The 18,000-nt window shown below is 44.7% G+C and overlaps 1 protein-coding gene across 5 annotated transcripts in view; it reads right to left on the reverse strand.

Moving 5' to 3' along the window:
* The window catches only part of LOC112250279 (seizure protein 6 homolog), a 204,956-nt gene that overhangs the window by 10,922 nt on the left and 176,034 nt on the right, over window positions 1-18,000 (reverse strand). For all 5 annotated transcript variants that reach the window (XM_024420302.2, XM_024420304.2, XM_024420301.2 and 2 more), the window contains exons 6-10: window positions 17,594-17,762; window positions 16,676-16,842; window positions 16,366-16,560; window positions 15,190-15,328; window positions 162-358 (exon numbers count right to left, since the gene is read on the reverse strand). In XM_024420302.2, the coding sequence (XP_024276070.1) occupies window positions 162-358; window positions 15,190-15,328; window positions 16,366-16,560; window positions 16,676-16,842; window positions 17,594-17,762 (867 nt within the window). The remainder of the gene's footprint in view (window positions 1-161; window positions 359-15,189; window positions 15,329-16,365; window positions 16,561-16,675; window positions 16,843-17,593; window positions 17,763-18,000) is intronic.

Below are 18,000 nucleotides of genomic sequence, written 5' to 3' on the forward strand. Positions count from 1 at the left end.
TATTCCATGTACTGTATGGACAATTTTGTCACAGCCATGGGAGAATAGAGGTTTTATTGTAATACATTTTAAAAAGCCATCTTCCAAGAATCCTTCCATTAAAGAATTTCTTATAAAACAGTGTGCAGGTACAACTAAACAGTAGCTTAGTACTGCCTCACCAAAGAAGTGGACCACGAAGCCGTTGCCGTAGCCGTAGATGTTAGTAGCAGGGTCCGACTGGAACTGGATGGTGACATCAGCCATGGAGGTGTAGAGCTTGAAGCGAGACCTGGTGCCACTGTACTGACCCAGGATGTTAGCTGTTAGGTCATCACCATCGTAGAAGGTCAACAGGTCATTCTTACCCACATTGAGCCTGCAAGGAGAGGTAGAAGCAGCAGTCAGTCAACACATCTGACAAACAGAGAGTATATCTGTATATAAGAACAACAGATTGACAGAGCATGCAGAGGAGAGGAATGCTTAATTTCTCCAAAAAAGTCTGGTTTTCTGTCAAAATTAGACTGCAGAGGGAGGGTGAGAGATGTCTTGCAGGGAAATGTCAGACCTTTGCAGGAAATCTAAATTATGTTTACGTTGGATGGATCTGATGCGAAATAAACACTAAATAATTCAGCATTAATTTGCCTCTGCTCCCTTTGACTTTCCACAGAGCTCTGTCTGTCTGTCTGTCTGTCTGTCTGTCTGTCTGTCTGTCTGTCTGTCTGTCTGTCTGTCTGTCTGTCTGTCTGTCTGTCTGTCTGTCTGTCTGTCTGTCTGTCTGTCTGTCTGTCTGTCTGTCTGTCTGTCTGTCTGTCTGTCTGTCTGTCTGTCTGTCTGTCTGTCTGTCTGTCTGTCTGTCTGTCTGTCTGTCTCTCTCTCTCTCTCTCTCTCTCTCTCTCTCTCTCTCTCTCTCTCTCTCTCTCTCTCTCTCTCTCTCTCTCTCTCTGTCTGTACTGGAAGATGTATTTGCTGAAGTGAAAGTATAATGAGAACTCTCAATTCCTCATCGCTATTCACTCCGGGGGAGGTAGTTTAGCCTCTTGGGTAAATTAGATTACTGAATAATGCCTGCTGGTTAACTGTTGAGTGGTATTGATAGATGGTTGGTCGAGGGAAAGAGCCTCAAACTGGACAGGTCTAGACAGTTAAAAGGGCCACGTGTTTGAGAGAATAAGATAAACAGTTGGACTATTATTCATACTAACAAAAATAAAACTGCATCATAACAAGAAAATAAATTGAACAATAGAAAAGCAGGCCAGACGCTGAAGGAGGATGGAAGCCAACAAATCAGGTCATTGAATACATAAATACTGTCATTATATCAGGGGCAGGAATCAGCCCTGTTTCCCATGGTCATTGCTGCGATGTATCTACATAATAACACACATAAAGCCAGACACATCTTGACTTGGGGGCTCAGCTGCCTCTGCCTAACTTCTGAATGCATTAACCTTTCCAAACAGAGAACTTAGACTCATTGCCCTCTCTCTTTCCGGAGCAAGAGCAAAGCCTGACCTTTATTCATATAATAAATCATGGGAAAATAAGCAGTGAAAAACTCTAGTTCCCCATAGATGATAAGCAGTGAAAAACTCTAGTCCCCCATAGATGATAAGCAGCGAAAAACTCTAGTTCCCCATAGATGATAAGCAGTGAAAAACTCTAGTCCCCCATAGATGATAAGCAGTGAAAAACTCTAGTCCCCCATAGATGATAAGCAGCGAAAAACTATAGTCCCCATAGATGATAAGCAGTGAAAAACTCTAGTCCCCCATAGATGATAAGCAGCGAAAAACTATAGTCCCCCATAGATGATAAGCAGTGAAAAACTCTAGTCCCCCCAAAGATGATTTCAGCAGAGATAGCTCCTCTGTTCAGTGTGCACCTTGGAGCATGTGTCAGAATAGCTTTGCAGATGTCTGTGCCCACGGATGGGGCAGGTTAATATTCACAGCCTGTGTGTAGGAGAGCACTTAAGAACAATAAAGGAGGGGGCTCCGTTCTCCAGACAGCCATGGGTAAGAGCAATCCTCTTGTACCTATCAATCACCTGTCTCCTGCATCCGCTACCATATTTATTCTGCATCCAGATTGCATTTACATGATTGAGTGCACATGACTTTTTTAAGGATGGGCACCCACAGGACGGACTTTTAAATGGTCATTAGGACCCCCCTTCCCTTCACGCAGATTAATCCTGCTTGATTGCTCTGCCTGCAAATCTGTCCCTCAGAAGCCATGGGTGGGCGCGGCCCGCCCAGCTTGCCTCACTTCTGCTCCCCCCCTTTCTTTCTCTCTGCCTCTGCTATCCTTCATACGTCCTTGAAGGTGAAGACTAGCACTTTGCTGTGTGTCTGTGTGGTGCATGTTGATGGATTGTGGCAGACCATTTCAATCCACTGCTTAAACTTAAGCAGCTCTTATTAAACAGGCCCTGATGTTAGCGAGGTGGTAGGCAGACATTAGCAGAAAGCCCATGCCACCACGTGTCTACCAAATGTGCCTGTGGACAGATTTGGGCTTAACTAACTCGGGGCTACTACTCCAGAATACAAATCAGGGTTGGCAAAGACGGCGATGAGAGCCAAACGAGGTGAAGCCTGACAAATACTCCCTCTAGTCTGCAGGACGGGCAAGAAATCAAATTAGACCTCCATTTTCCCACTAAAACCCTGGAGCGAGACACTCCAACACAAACGCCTGTAGGATGGATAGGAATGACAGGCTGTGCAATAGACAGGTTTGACATGGATCAACTGCCTGATTAAGCCAGTGTTTAAGTCCACTGATCCAAATCCTCATGGGGGAACAACATCATGCACCAACCAACATGGAGACAATTACACATGCACCTTGAATGGTGTTGGTCCCGAAGCTGAAAGACCCCATGTTGCACTGTCAGCTCCACAAGCAGAAGTAGATGCATGAAGATGGACAGCCAGAGAGTGATGGGCAGTGATGCTATGCTGTCAACAACACATTGTTGAGGTTGCGCCTCGGGCAATTATGGAGTAAGCCTGTGGGCAGCTGTTGCTGTAGCTTCCCAGAAATGTCGGACACTTACAAGCACAAACACACATACACGCATGCCCACACACACACACACACACACACACACACACACGCCCACACACACGCGGACACACACACACACACACACACACTCACACACACTTTTGCTAATTTTAAACACGTGTACAGGTAATTGTGATTGCTCTCAGGGATTGAATGCTGGCATGCTTCCCAGCCAGCAGCATCCAGTGAAGAGTGTTGAAATTGTCTCTAGAAGTATCTGTGGATCCATGGAGTAGCTCTCTCAGAGGAAGGGTCTAGTCTTGTGAGACTAAGGAAGGCTGTGTGCTGCGCTGGCCCCGTTGCACGCTGGCGCTAGGGCACTGGGCTGAGAGACTGGGACACTTTCTGAGCAGAGAGCCAGCACGCACCCGTTCCATTGTTAGTTCCTGTCTCAGACTTAATGGAGAAACCGGTCATGGCTGGCAGAGCCTCCTTGGCTGTTCCGGACACGGTGAACACATCTGAGATGGTAGGTAGACACAGCAGAATTCAATCTCTTCGCTCCCACCCCGGCTTTACCAGGACGTTAGTTCTTTCAAAAACAATTAAGCAGAATGAGGTTTTCCCGTTTGTTTAGCTTTCTCTTTTTAATTAGAAAGTTAAGTATTTGTTTTTAAAGGCCAGGGCTTTGGCTTGGTGCCCGGGTTAGGGAGCTTTTGAAAAATGTCTTATTAATGACAATCCTGCCAAATCCCTGTGCCGCTGGGGGCATCGCTCACACCACGCTGCCCTGCGCACAGGCACCCTGCCAGCCTGGAGAGGTACATCTCAGCCTAGATACATCTCTCTACGATGACTATAACTTATTGCACTGACAGTAGGTAAACTGATGTATAAGCCAGTTATTGTAGTCAGTATTAAACATGTAAGTCCCAGAGCTTCCACTGAATGACTCTCTGGACCCAAGGTGCACTGAGAGTCAGAGGTCTGCTTCTGTTACTGTTACCATAGAGAGAGCCACTCTGGGTCTTACCAATTGAAATACTGTTCCTGCATGGCAGAGTCAACACAGAAGATCTAATTGGAAGAGACAAACCAAGTGTTTGTCAGAGTGACATAAGGTAGCTAGCTGCAGTATGGATGGAGGTTGTTACAACACTTACATCTTTACCTGGCCTCTAACCTAGACATGCCATTTTGTACCCAGCGGTGTGAGTCACAGGCAGGTGTGCATGACTGTCACCTGTGCTGCCGCCTGCCCGTGCCCCAAGTGTGCTGTCTTAATGAGAAGTGAGCCAGCCCTCCTAGTTTGGCCTAAATTAATTAATCAGTCCTCATTATGCACACTGTTCTTCAGTAATTGCGAGCACAGGCACAGTGATGAATGATAGTAGAAGAGTGAAAGCATTCTCATTAACAGGGAAAAGTGTTTGACCACCCTTATAATGAGGCCTCTCCCTTCCTGCTACACACACAGGTGCCCCCACTCACTTACACGTACTCTCTCTCCTCCTCCTCTCTCCCCACCCCCACTTTCTCTCTCTCTCTCCTCCTCCTCCTCTCTCCCCACCCCCAATCTCTCTCTCTACCCTCCTCTCTCCCCACTTCTCTCTCTACCCCTCTCTCTCTCTAAAACAGTGAGCGCACTGGGACTCCCTGAACGAGACAAGAGCAGCGAACTCATTTCAGATAAATGGCCAACAGCGTGGTGGTGGGGTCTTGCAGGGTCAGGAAAGCAGTGGATTTTTGCCATGTAGGCTATGCCTGACTAAGTTGGAGCTTAGCTGGAGTTGCGTAGGGCAGGGTCAATTTAATGGAAGGTTATGTGGCTAAGAATGGTATTGATATTCAAAACCCAGGGAACTTCATCAGTCAGTAAACTCTCTGTAAAGATTCTCACATCCTTATTCAAACAAAATAATTAGTGAATTTTTTCAATGCTCTAAAACAGTACCTTAGCCAGACAAATGTCTACTGTTTGAGGTGCTCACGAGTAGCATTGACCCCTAACTAAACTATCTGAAATGTGATTTAAACCCCAAAGCCCCTCAATTAAACCCCTGTGTGTCATTGGCACACCCTGCCGCTATCATTCCCCTCCATCTGTGGCTCTCATTTGATGTGCCTCACTGATAATGTTCCATATGCCAGTTGACAAATTGGAGAGTTTTGGTTCTGTGAAGGGCTGTGAGGGGCGTGAGGTTCACTCTGCCCAACAGGGAGGATGCTGGGTAAGACTGATCCTGAGAGGAGGAGGCCACAGTCCTTCCATCTGTTTCACCTCTCTATCAGCTCTCTCTCTCTCTCTGTCTCTCTTTGAGGAAACTTCAGGGACCAGCGTTGTGTCTTTTAACCAGTTTTCAACATCTTTCAATACAATTTTCACTCACTAAATAAGAATATGTAGTTGAATCAAGTTTCAATGTCACATGCACAAGTAAAGTGAAATGCCTTTCTTGCAAGCTCTAAACCCAACAATGCAGCAATCAACATCAATTTGAAAGGTAAAACACAATCAAACTCACAGAACAGGACTACCGAGTGCTGAAGCACATAGCGTGTAAAAAACGATGGTCCTCGGTTGCGACACTCACTACCGAGTTCCAAACTGCCTCTGGAAGAAAAGTCAGCACAAGAACTGTTCATCGGGAGCTTCATGAAATGGATTTCCATTTTGTTTGGAGAAGGCCATTTTTCTGTTTCAGCATGACAATACCCCCCTGCCCAAAGCGAGATCCATATAGAAATGGCCTTTTGAGATTGGTGTGGAAGAACTTGACTGGCCTGCACAGGGCACTGACCTCAACCCCATCTAACACATTTGGAATTAATTGGAATGCCGACTGCAAGCCAGGCCCAATCGCCCAACATCAGTGCCGACCTCACTAATGCTCTTGCGGCTGAATGTAAGCAAGTCCCTGCAGCAATGTTCCAACATCTCGTGGAAAGTCTTCCCAGAAGAGTGGAGGCTGTTATAGCAGCAAAGGGGGGGGGGACCAACTCCATGTTAATGCCCATGATTTTGGAATGAGATGTTCGATGAGCAGGTGTACGTACACATGCATAGAATATGTATAGGAGCTCCGCCGATGTGGATGGGGACGTGCTCGCCCCCCCATTTCCTGTAGTCCATTATTAGGTCATTGGTCTTACTGACTTTGAGGTTAGTGGTTGTTGTCCCAGCACCACACTGCCAGGTCTCTGACCTCCTCCCTGTAGACTCATTGTCACCGGTGATCAGGCCTACCACTGTAGTGTCATCAGCAAACTTGATGATGGTGTTGGAGTCGTACATGGATGTACAGTCTTGGGTGAACAGGGAGTGCAGGGGGGAACAAGCACACACCCCTGTGGGAGCAGTGATGTTGCCTAGCCCCACCATCTGGGGTCGGCCCACCAGGAAGTCCTGGATCCACAATGGTGTTGAACACTGAGCTGTAGTCAATTAACAGCATTCTCATATACAGTGGGGCAAAAAAGTATTTAGTCAGCCACCAATTGTGCATGTTCTCCCACTTAAAAAGATGAGAGAGGCCTGTAATTTTCATCATAGGTACACTTCAACTATGACAGACAAAATGAGAAGAAAAATATCCAGAAAATCACATTGTAGGATTTTTAATGAATTCATTTGCAAATTATGGTGGAAAATAAGTATTTGGTAACCTACAAACAAGCAAGATTTCTGGCTCTCACAGACCTGTAACTTCTTCTTTAAGAGGCTCCTCTGTCCTCCACTTACCTGTATTAATGGCACCTGTTTGAACTTGTTATCAGTATAAAAGACACCTGTCCACAACCTCAAAAAGGGTCAAAATGGGGTCAAAATGATCACAAGAATGGTGAGCAAAAATCCCAGAACCACACCGGGGGACCTAGTGAATGAGCTGCAGAGAGCTGGGACCAAAGTAACAAAGCCTACCATCAGTAACACACTACGCCACCAGGGACTCAAATCCTGCAGTGCCAGACGTGTCCCCCTGCTTAAGCCAGTACATGTCCAGGCACGTCTGAAGTTTGCTAGAGAGCATTTGGATGATCCAGAAGAAGATTGGGAGAATGTCATATGGTCAGATGAAACCAAAATATAACTTTTTGGTAAAAACTCAACTCGTCGTGTTCGGAGGACAAAGAATGCTGAGTTGCATCCAAAGAACACCATACCTACTGTGAAGCATGGGGGTGGAAACATCATGCTTTGGGGCTGTTTTTCTGCAAAGGGACCAGGACGACTGATCCGTGTAAAGGAAAGAATGAATGTGGCCATGTATTATGAGATTTTGAGTGAAAACCTCCTTCCATCAGCAAGGGCATTGAAGATGAAACGTGGCTGGGTCTTTCAGCATGACAATGATCCCAAACACACTATCCGGGCAACGAAGGAGTGGCTTCGTAAGAAGCATTTCAAGGTCCTGGAGTGGCCTAGCCAATCTCCAGATCTCAACCCCATAGAAAATCTTTGGAGGGAGTTGAAAGTCCATGTTGCCCAGCAACAGCCCCAAAACATCACTGCTCTAGAGGAGATCTGCATGGAGGAATGGGCCAAAATACCAGCAACAGTGTGTGAAAACCTTGTGAAGACTTACAGAAAATGTTTGACCTCTGTCATTGCCAACAAAGGGTATATAACAAAGTATTGAGATAAACTTTTGTTATTGTCCAAACACTTATTTTCCACCATAAATTGCAAATAAGTTCATTAAAAATCCTACAATGTGATTTTCTGGATTTTTTTTCTCATTTGTCTGTCATAGTTGAAGTGTACCTATGATGAAAATTACAGGCCTTTCTCATCTTTTTAAGTGGGAGAACTTGCACAATTGGTGGCTGACTAAATACTTTTTTGCCTCACTGTAGTTATTCCTCTTATCTAGGTGGGTGAGGGCAATTGAGATTGCGTTGTCTATGGATCTGTTGGTGTGGCATGCGAATTGGAGTGGGCCTAGGTTGTCTGGGATTATGGAGTTGATGTGTGCCGTAACCAGCCTTTCAAAGCACTTCATGGTTACAGAAGTGAGTGCTACAGGGCGGTAGTCATAGTGGCACAAAGCCTTAGAGTTCTTAAGAACAGAAATGGTGGTAGTACAGACTGAGACAATGAGAGGTTGAACATTACCGTGAATTTGCCTGCCAGCTGATCTGTGAGTGCTCTGAGAACGCGCCCTGGAATACTGTCCGGCCCCATGGCCTTGCAGATGTTGACCTGATTATAGACCTTACTCACGTCGGCCTCAGGGAACAGACAGTCCTCTGGGTCCGTAGGGGCCCTCATGCACAGCAGGGTGTTGCTATTGTCAAAGTGTGCATAAAATGCATAGAGTTTGTCTGGTAGAGAGGCATCGTTGGGAATGTCACGGCTAGATCTGCCTTTGTAATCCATAATGGACTGTAGCCTCTGCCACATGCGGAGGGCGTCGGATGCGGAGGGCGTTTTCCTTTTGCTCGTTTGTTGACTGTGCGGAAGTCACAGCGGGACGTCTTGTACTTGTTCCAACATTGGGAGTGACATGTCATCTATTACCCTAATGATATAACATAATGATGGAACAGTGGATAGGCAGACGATAACAAACAAGCAGATATCAATCAGGACAGGAAATGACTGTATATCTGCCTGAGTAATCTGCTGGCGGCAGGCAGGCACTGCAGCAGCCCATTCATGTGTTTGAGTAGGGACTTGACTTCATGTCCTCCGTGTTTGCAGTGATTCAACCCTGTGAAGAACATGAAGCATTCCTCCATGCTTTAACGTTAACCTTTCAAAGCTTTTGCCTCTGCTACTGCTTCAGGCAAAAAACATGCTTCACAACTGATGAGAAGAAATATGTACAGTGCACACTCTCATGGGAGTTAAAATGCTATATACTCTGTGTACAGCATGCACTGTAAAAAATAAAAGTAAAATTCACAAATCTAGTTGTTTCAACAAATTATTATTAAGTAACTGGTTCCACAGCCTTTTTTTTGGTTAACTCAACCTTTCAGTCAGTGTTACCGGTAATTAACATTTTTAGTTGGACCAAACCTCGCTCCAACATGAGAAAGCGTATGCAAAAATGATGTGTTTTCTCAATTTGTCTCATATGTTAATTCAACTACAAATTATTCTTGGAACTTGTTACACACACAGTGCTTTGAAAATACAATGTTTTCAACTCAAATATTTAACACTCATTGACTGTGCATGTTAATTTATACAGCAGTTATTATTCATGTCACGTTCTGACCTTTATTTCCTTTGTTTTGTATTTATTTAGTATGGTCAGGGCGTGAGTTGGGTGGGCAGTCTATGTTTGTTTTTCTAGGTTTTGGGTATTTCTATGTTTCGGCCTAGTATGGTTCTCAATCAGAGGCAGGTGTCATTAGTTGTCTCTGATTGAGAATCATACTTAGGTAGCCTGGGTTTCACTGTGTGTTTGTGGGTGATTGTTCCTGTCTCTGTGTTTGCACCAGATAGGACTGTTTTTGGTTTTCCACATTTATTGTTTTGTTAGTTATTTCCTGTCTAGTTCCTTCATTAAAGAACATGAATAACCACCACGCTGCATTTTGGTCCGCTTCTCCTTCACCACAGGAAAACCCTTACAATTCAACAGGTCCGGACCTGGGATTTGAACTCACAACCTCTTGGTTCATGCCACGCCGATCGTCCTGCTATGCCACCATGTCGGTGCCAATTATCAGTCAATCACACAAAAATGATCAATGGAAATCAAATTTATCAACCCATGGAGGTCTGGATTTGGAGTCACACTCAAAATTAAAGTGGAAAACCACACTACAGGCTGATCCAACTTTGATGTAATGTCCTTAAAACAAGTCAAAATGAGGCTCAGTTGTATGTTTGGCCTCCACGTGCCTGTATGACCTCCCTACAATGCCTGGGCATGCTCTTGATGAGGTGGCGGATGGTCTCCTGAGGAATCTCCTCCCAGACCTGGACTAAAGCATCCTCCAACTCCTGGGCAGTCTGTGGTGCAAAGTGGCATTGGTGGATGGAGACATGATGTCCCAGATGTGCTCAATTGTATTCAGGTTTGGGGAACGGGCGGGCCAGTCCATAGCATCAATGCCTTCCTCTTGCAGGAACTGCTGACACACTCCAGCCACATGAGGTCTAGCATTGTCTTGCAATAGGAGGAAACCAGGGCCAACCGCACAAGAATATGGTCTCACAAGGGGTCTGAGGATCTCATCTCGGTACCTAATGGCAGTCAGGCTACCTCTGGCGAGCACATGGAGGGCTGTGCGGCCCCCCAAAGAAATGCCACCCCACACCATGACTGACCCACCGCCCAACCGGTCATGCTGGAGGTTGTTGCAGGCAGCAGAAAGTTCTCCACGGCGTCTCCAGACTCTGTCACGTCTGTCACATGTGGTCAGTGTGAACCTGCTTTCATCTGTGAAGAGCACAGGGCGCCAGTGGCGAATTAGCCAATCTTGGTGTTCTCTGGCAAATGCCAAACGTCCTGCACGGTGTTGGGCTGTAAGCACAACCCCCACCTGTGGACGACGGGCCCTCATACCATCCTCATGGAGTCTGTTTCTGACCGTTTGAGCAGACACATGCACATTTGTGGCCTGCTGGAGGTCATTTTGCAGGGCTCTGGCAGTGCTCCTCCTTGCACAAAGGCGGAGGTAGCGGTCAGGCTGCTAGGTAGTTGCCCTCCTACGGCCTCCTCCACGTCTCCTGATGTACTGGCCTGTCTCCTGGTAGCGCCTCCATGCTCTGGACACTACGCTGACAGACACAGCAAACCTTCTTGCCACAGCTCGCATTGATGTCCCATCCTGGATGAGCTGCACTACCTGAGCCACTTGTGTGGGTTTTAGTCTCCGTCTCATGCTACCACTAGAGTGAAAGCACCGCCAGCATTCAAAAGTGACCAAAACATGAGCCAGGAAGCATAGGAACTGAGAAGTGGTCTGTGGTCACCACCTGCAGAACCACTCCTTTATTGGGGGTGTCTTGCTAATTGCCTATAATTTCCACCTGGTGTCTATTCCATTTGTACAACAGCATGTGAAATATATTGTCAATCAGTGTTGCTTCCTAAGTGGACAGTTTGATTTCACAGAAGTGTGATTGACTTGGAGTTACATTGTGTTGTTTAAGTGTTCCCTTTATTTTTTTGAGCAGTGTATGTTTTCTCATGTTGGGTCCAACAAAAAATGTTAAGTTCATGTAACATTTTGACCAAAAAGTTGAGTAAATAATAAAAAGGATGTGGAACCAGTTATTTAATTATATGTAGTTGAAACAAATAGAGTGTGACGCTAGCGTATGAAACCCATACTAAACATTACACATGCACACACACACACACACACACACACACACACAGTGTATACAGTATAAGATGAGTGAGGCAGGCTCTCTGATCAGGTCCAACTAAACTGGTCCATCCCCTTGGCAGAAAGCTCTGAAGAGACAGCAGAGGAAGATGTACAGAGCACCAGAGACTATTGGAGGGGCCCAGGCCTATTGAAAGTGCTGCAAGTATGTGTGTGTGTGTGTGTGTGTGTGTGTGTGTGTGTGTGTGTGTGTGTGTGTGTGTGTGTGTGTGTGTGTGTGTGTGTGTGTGTGTGTGTGTGTGTGTGTGTGTTTAAGTGGTGAATTAACATTGTTGAGAGGGCTGGGTAAGTGGCTCAGAGTGGTCTCACTGCCAGAGCATATTCATTTCAAAGCCAACTCTGAGACACACACTAGGGAAAGGGAGAGCATGGAGGCTTAGTGGCTAATCTGGTCAGAGAGTGTGCTGGAAGCTGTGCTGAATATTCAATACAATGGACGAAAACATAGATTTCAACATCAGTAGCAATGCTCTCCCTTTAGGATAGTTCTACAATCTGAGATTTTACCTTGTGTACTTGCAGCATTCCTTTGCCTGTGTTTGAGAGTGTGTCCATGAGTGTGCACGTTTTTGTGTGCGAGTGAAAAAGACTCAGTAGCAGGACTTGACATCTACTCTTTATGTTTTTCATAAAAGAAGAAAAGCAAGTTGTGACCTTAAATGACATAAGGTTGGCTTGAACTGCATCCAGCAATGTTTGGTTTCACATTGGTTCTGGGAACGAAGCCATTAGCTTCTTGACCGGTAAAACAGAAACGTTTTTAAACGTTCTGAAAACGGAAGTCGAAATTTCACCTGTTGTGTGAACGTTTATTTTTATGTTGCAGGGAGATTCTGAGAACATTTTACTCCAGTTCCTTTAAAGGCTTCCTGGGTGGTTTTATTAACGCTCTGAAAACCAAAATTATAGGTCATGTTGAGATTTTTAAATAACTTCCTTAAAACTTTCACAAGAATTAAAAAAAAATACTTTTAGGAAGACTGCTAGCTTATTTTGGGTGAACTTTTTTGAACTCCAAGAACCGATAGAACACATTATTGTGACACAACATCACGGAGATTCAAACCTATAATCTTCTGTTCTCTATCCATGGAATTACTCCACTGCGCCACCAGAATGTGGCAAGGTTTTTTTTTACACATAAAAACCTGATTATTTTAGTCTATTCAAACAGACCCCATTTCTAAGGAAACAAACACTCATTAAGATCAACTGTGGCCAATTAGTGGATGAGGCCAACACACCTGAACAAACAGACGATAGAGTTTTGTTGACACTGAGAATGGAATGTATTTGTGGAATGTATTTTCTGAACATTACTAAGGTTTTCTTGTGGTGTTTATGGAAAGTTTTCTTAATGTTTCCGGAACAATTTGAGAACAACTTCAAATAGAACCAAGAGAAAAACTGTAGGAAACGTTGTGCTGAAGTACTGAAATTCCCACAAAAGATCATTGTTTCTTAACATTTCTGATAGGCTAATTGACCTCATTTGAGTCAATTGGAGGTGTACCTGTGGATGTATTTTAAGGCCTACCTTCAAACTCTTGATGCTTCACATCCTGGGGAAATCAAAAGAAATCGGCCAAGACCTCAGAAAAAAAATTGTGGACCTCCACAAGTCTGGTTCATCCTTGGGAGCAATTTCCAAATGCCTGAAGGTACCACATTCATCTGTACAAACAATAGTACGCAAGTATAAACATCATGGGATCACTCAGCTGTCATACTAGGGAGGAGACGCGTTCTGTCTCTTAGAGATGAATGTACTTTGGTGCGAAAAGTGCAAATAAATACCAGACAACAGCAAAGGACCTTGTGAAGATTCTGGAGGAAACAGGTACAAAAGTATCTACAACCACAGTAAAACGAGTCCTGTATCGACATAACCTGAAAGGCCACTCAGCAAGGAAGAAGCCAGTCCCCCAAAACCACCATAAAAAACCCAGACTACGGTTTGCAATTGCACATGAGGACAAAGATTGTACTTTTTGGAGAAATGTCCTCTGGTCTGATGAAACAAAAATAGAACTACTTGGCCATAATGACCATCGTTATGTTTGGAGGTAAAAGGGGGAGGCTTGCAAGCCAAAGAACACCATCCTAACCGTGAAGCTTGGGGGTGGCTGCATCATGTTATGGGGGTGCTTTGCTGCAGGAGGGACTGGTGCACTTCACAAAATAGATGACACTTATGTGGATATATTGAAGCAACATCTCAAGACATCAGTCAGGAAGTTAAAGCTTGGTCACAAATGGGTCTTCCAAATGGACAATGACCCCAGGCATACTTCCAAAGTTGTGGCAAAATGGCTTAAGGACAACAAAGTCAAGGTATTGGAGTGGCCATCATAAAGCACTGACTTCAACCCTATAGACAATTTGTTGGCAGAACTGAAAAAGCATGTGCGAGCAAGGAGGCCTACAAACCTGACTCAGTTGCACCGGCTCTGTCAGGAGGAATGGGACAAACTTCACCCAACTTATTGTGGGAAGCTTGTGGAAGGCTACCCGAAATGTTTGACCCAAGTTAAACAATTTAAAGGCAATGCTACCAAATACTCATTGAGTGTATGTAAACTTCTGACCCACTGGGAATGTGATGAAAGAAGTAAAAGCTGAAATAAATCATTCTCTCTACTATTATTCTGCCATTTCACATTCTTAAAATAAAGTGCTGATCCTAGCTGACCTTAGACAGGGAAATTTTACTCGGATTAAATGTCAGGAATTATGAAAAACTGAGTTTAAATGTATTTGGCTAAGGTGTATGTAAACTTAGATCTACCTTTGGCTAATCGAATGGCTCAGATTACCGTGTCTGCTGTAACGTAGCAGGCAAAAAGGAAAGTTCTTACTGTGAGAAAGCCAGCATCCCGGAATTGCCTCTTCACTATTTGACGTTGAGACTGGTGCTTTGCTTTTCTGGTACTATTTAATGAAGCTGCCAGTTGAGGACTTGTGAGGCGTCTGTTTCTCTAACTAGACACTCTAATGTACTTGTCCTCTTGCTCAGCTGTGCACCGGGGCCTCCCACTCCTCTTTCTATTCTGGTTAGAGCCAGTTGCGCTGTTCTGTGAAGGGAGTAGTACACAGCGTTATACGAGATCTTTAGTTTCTTGGCGATTTCTCGCATGGAATAGCCTTCATTTCTCCGAAGAATAGACTGACGAGTTTCAGAAGAAAGGTCTTTGCATCTGGCCACTTTGAGCCTGTAATCGAACCCACAAATGCTGATGCTCTAGATATTTAACTAGTCTAAAGAAGGCCAGTTTTATTGCTTCTTTAATCAGCACTACAGTTTTCAACTGTGCTAACAGTTAGGTCACTCTTTCCTCAGTAAGAGCTACAACTAATACAGCCTACATTTTCCGGTCTGGATGAGAGTTATATTATGCTGTTGCTACTTCTGTGAATGTCGGAACATGGCATCCAAAACTAAACTGCTCACAATGAGGACATAATGGTGTGAAGACTGTTTATGCAAAATGTTTCTGTGTAAAAACAGTGTGGCCAGCTCAAACGCTGACTGCTGTGTCTATCGTAGAACGTTCTAAATAACTGTTCTAATCACACCAGGTTTGAGCGTGTGTTGCATGGACCACTAGAATGATCACACCTGTGTTAGTATGTGTCAGAGGGTTAAATGCACTAACAATGTTCCAAAGCCAAGCAACTATCCTGCACCATTCACAGAAAGCTGTATGCTAAATAACCAAAGGACAACCACACTCTCACCAAGCTCTAAGAAACGTATGGTTCTCAGAACATTATGTGCTAGCTGGGCAGTGACCACTATGGCTGCTGTTGGAGCGGAGAGCTGTCTCTTACACTTGGATGTCCAGCATAATCCTCTTGTCCTCTTCCACGTGGATGCCCCAGATGCAGTCCTGGCCCTTGTCGTAGGTCTCCGGCCAGTTTGGAGAGAGAACCACCCCGGCTGAGTCTGTGATTTCACCACTACACACAGCTGGGACACACACACACAAACACAGAGTCAAATCCAAATACTGAGAAACACATACATTCATGGCCAACACTTTTGTGATAATCCAAAATAGTTCAAAAGTAAACACCAATATCAAACTAACAACATGTAGGCCTACTCACAGTAAAGTGATTGAACATCTAAAATGTCAGTGCCAGCTGAGCTAATGATATGAAATAATATGTGGTTTTGCTGTAGGTCTGGGGACTGTGGGACATCTTTCAAATGCCATGTGAATTCACATGTGTAAATAAGAGACAGCGATGAAAGAGCATCACTGCTGAACAGAATACCATTCATAATGACTTTCCATGCTCCTTGAAAGCTCAAGAGCAAGAGGGGTGGTATAGAACCATTACAAATGGCTAACTCTGTAAAATACAGTACTGTAGCTCAGCAGAAATAGAATCCTTTAATGTCTACCTTTGCTGAAGAGCTGTAAGATCAAGGGCAGTGTGGTGTGGGGCAGTGCGGGGGAAGTAGATAAAGTGAAAGAGGTTGTGAGGTCAGTGTGTGTGTGTGTCTGTGGGAAAGAGAGAGAGTGAGAGAGAAAAAGCTAAAGTAAAGGGGGGAAAGGGACCAAGAGAGTGAGAGAGAGAGAGAGAAAAAGAAAGAAAGAAAGAAAGAAAGAAAGAAAGAAAGAAAGAAAGAAAGAAAGAAAGAAAGAAAGGAAGGAAGAATTAATGAAAGAAAAGGATGGCGAAAGAGAAAGAGAGAGAGAGCAGCAGGGAGAAAGAGAGAATACACCTAGGCTTTGATCGCTACTGGCCATATGACTCAGTGTGTAGCCTAGACTGCACAGGGGAATACCTTCAGTCTGTAGCACTACTGAAACCTGCCCTGGAAACACATGGGCTAGGACGCATTAAATTTTGAAAAGTCATTGATGATCAGATCCTGGGAGACTGGGTTTATTGTGACTGGGGTTCCTAGATTGTACTCAGATGCTGATAGAGAATTAACCAAACATGAGCAGGGGAAATTCTGTGGCCTGGCTTTGAAATGAGATGAGGACTCACCCCTGCAGGCTGGCTCTGTCTCATTCCACTGGGGGTTCTCTGCGTCCAGACATTCAATGATGACTGAGCCCTGCTCCAGAGTGTAGCCAGGGTCACAGGCAAATTCCACCACCGCACCCACACCGTAGGCCGTGTCACTGCTGGTGAAGTTGCCATACTTCACAAAGGGCCCATAGCATGTGCCCTTTGCAAAAGCTGCAGGACAGAAATCACACGTGGATTTTTTTGTTCCAATAAGTCACCATCAATTCTCAACATTAGTTAGCATAGGTTGAATAAATGTTAGTATTCTGTTGATTCTTTGAAGTACCTTCATATCTGATTGCTGCTCCCGTAGAGGTGACCGTCCCATCTGTGGTGAACTCCACAAAGAGGTGACGGCCTGTGCTCACCACGCCCTCATTGGGCAGGTACTCCACCTCGTAGGAGTCATACACCGGAGGGGAGTCAATGTTGTTCCCATTCTTTATAAGGAGTCTGAAACACAATCAAAAATAGTGCTTAATAAAATGGGGGAGGGGGAATGAGACACACTTGCCATTGAGGACCAAGAGAAACATCCAAAGGGAGTGGTGAGTGGTTCTGAAGTGGCGCTCATTGTTTCATCTGTGGCTGTAATAACCCTGTGATAAGATTCTACACACCTCGGCAGCAAGCGGCTTCATTCAATGTCAGTTTGTTACCACAGCCTTGAGACATAGTAGTTATGGTACAAAAATGTAATTAAATACTGTCTCCCTGCGTCTGAGTGGCCTCTATAGTCCATCAATTCATTTGCATGAGGAAATACAGTTAATTATTTGAAATGACATAAAGCCGTTTCAATTTCATCCTCCAACCCGTTCAAATTTGACTCATAGTCACTCACATAGGGGATTTAGTTGCCTAGCCTTAGCAAGCATATGCCTATTTAAGGCATACAATTAGGCTAGGTGTTGTTGCCCAGTGTTGCATCGCATTCTGACAGCCTGAGGTAAAACCTGCCATATCTAGCCCAACTGGAAACTAATTAGCAACAAATAAAAAAGACGCCTCCAAGTTCTACCACTTGAGCACGCACCAACACCCCCCTTCTCACACACACACACACACACACACACACACACACACACACACACACACACACACACACACACACACACACACACACACACACACACACACACACACACACACACACACACACACACACACACACACCTTCCATCCATCTTTCTGTGTACTCTACCTGTCATCATCCTCAGCCAAAGCCATTTTCTCAAAGTGAACATGAAGCCGGTGGCCTTCAGGAGCCTCCAAGACCCAATGGCACGTCAAGTTGTTGCTGTAGTTGCCAGGGAATCCAGGAGAGACAATACGGCCCAACGTGGCATTTTTAATCATACCACCACAGGAAGCTTTATTGAGGATGGATTTGATAAGAGAGATGAGGAAGGGAAGGATAGGACACAGAGAGAAAAAAGTTAGACATAAAAATAACTTAAATGTCCCTTTGAAGAAAGGCTTATTTTCTATAACAATATTGGTTTTCTGCTCTCTCTTTGCTGTGTAATACCACAGTACATAGAACCCGAGGTCAGGAGTAAGAAAGTTTCCATTCCTGTACTGAAAGAGAAGGAGAATGTTTGGGAGTCT

Source organism: Oncorhynchus tshawytscha, linkage group LG30, assembly GCF_018296145.1.
Source record: "Oncorhynchus tshawytscha isolate Ot180627B linkage group LG30, Otsh_v2.0, whole genome shotgun sequence".
NCBI classification, from domain to species: Eukaryota; Metazoa; Chordata; class Actinopteri; order Salmoniformes; family Salmonidae; genus Oncorhynchus; species Oncorhynchus tshawytscha.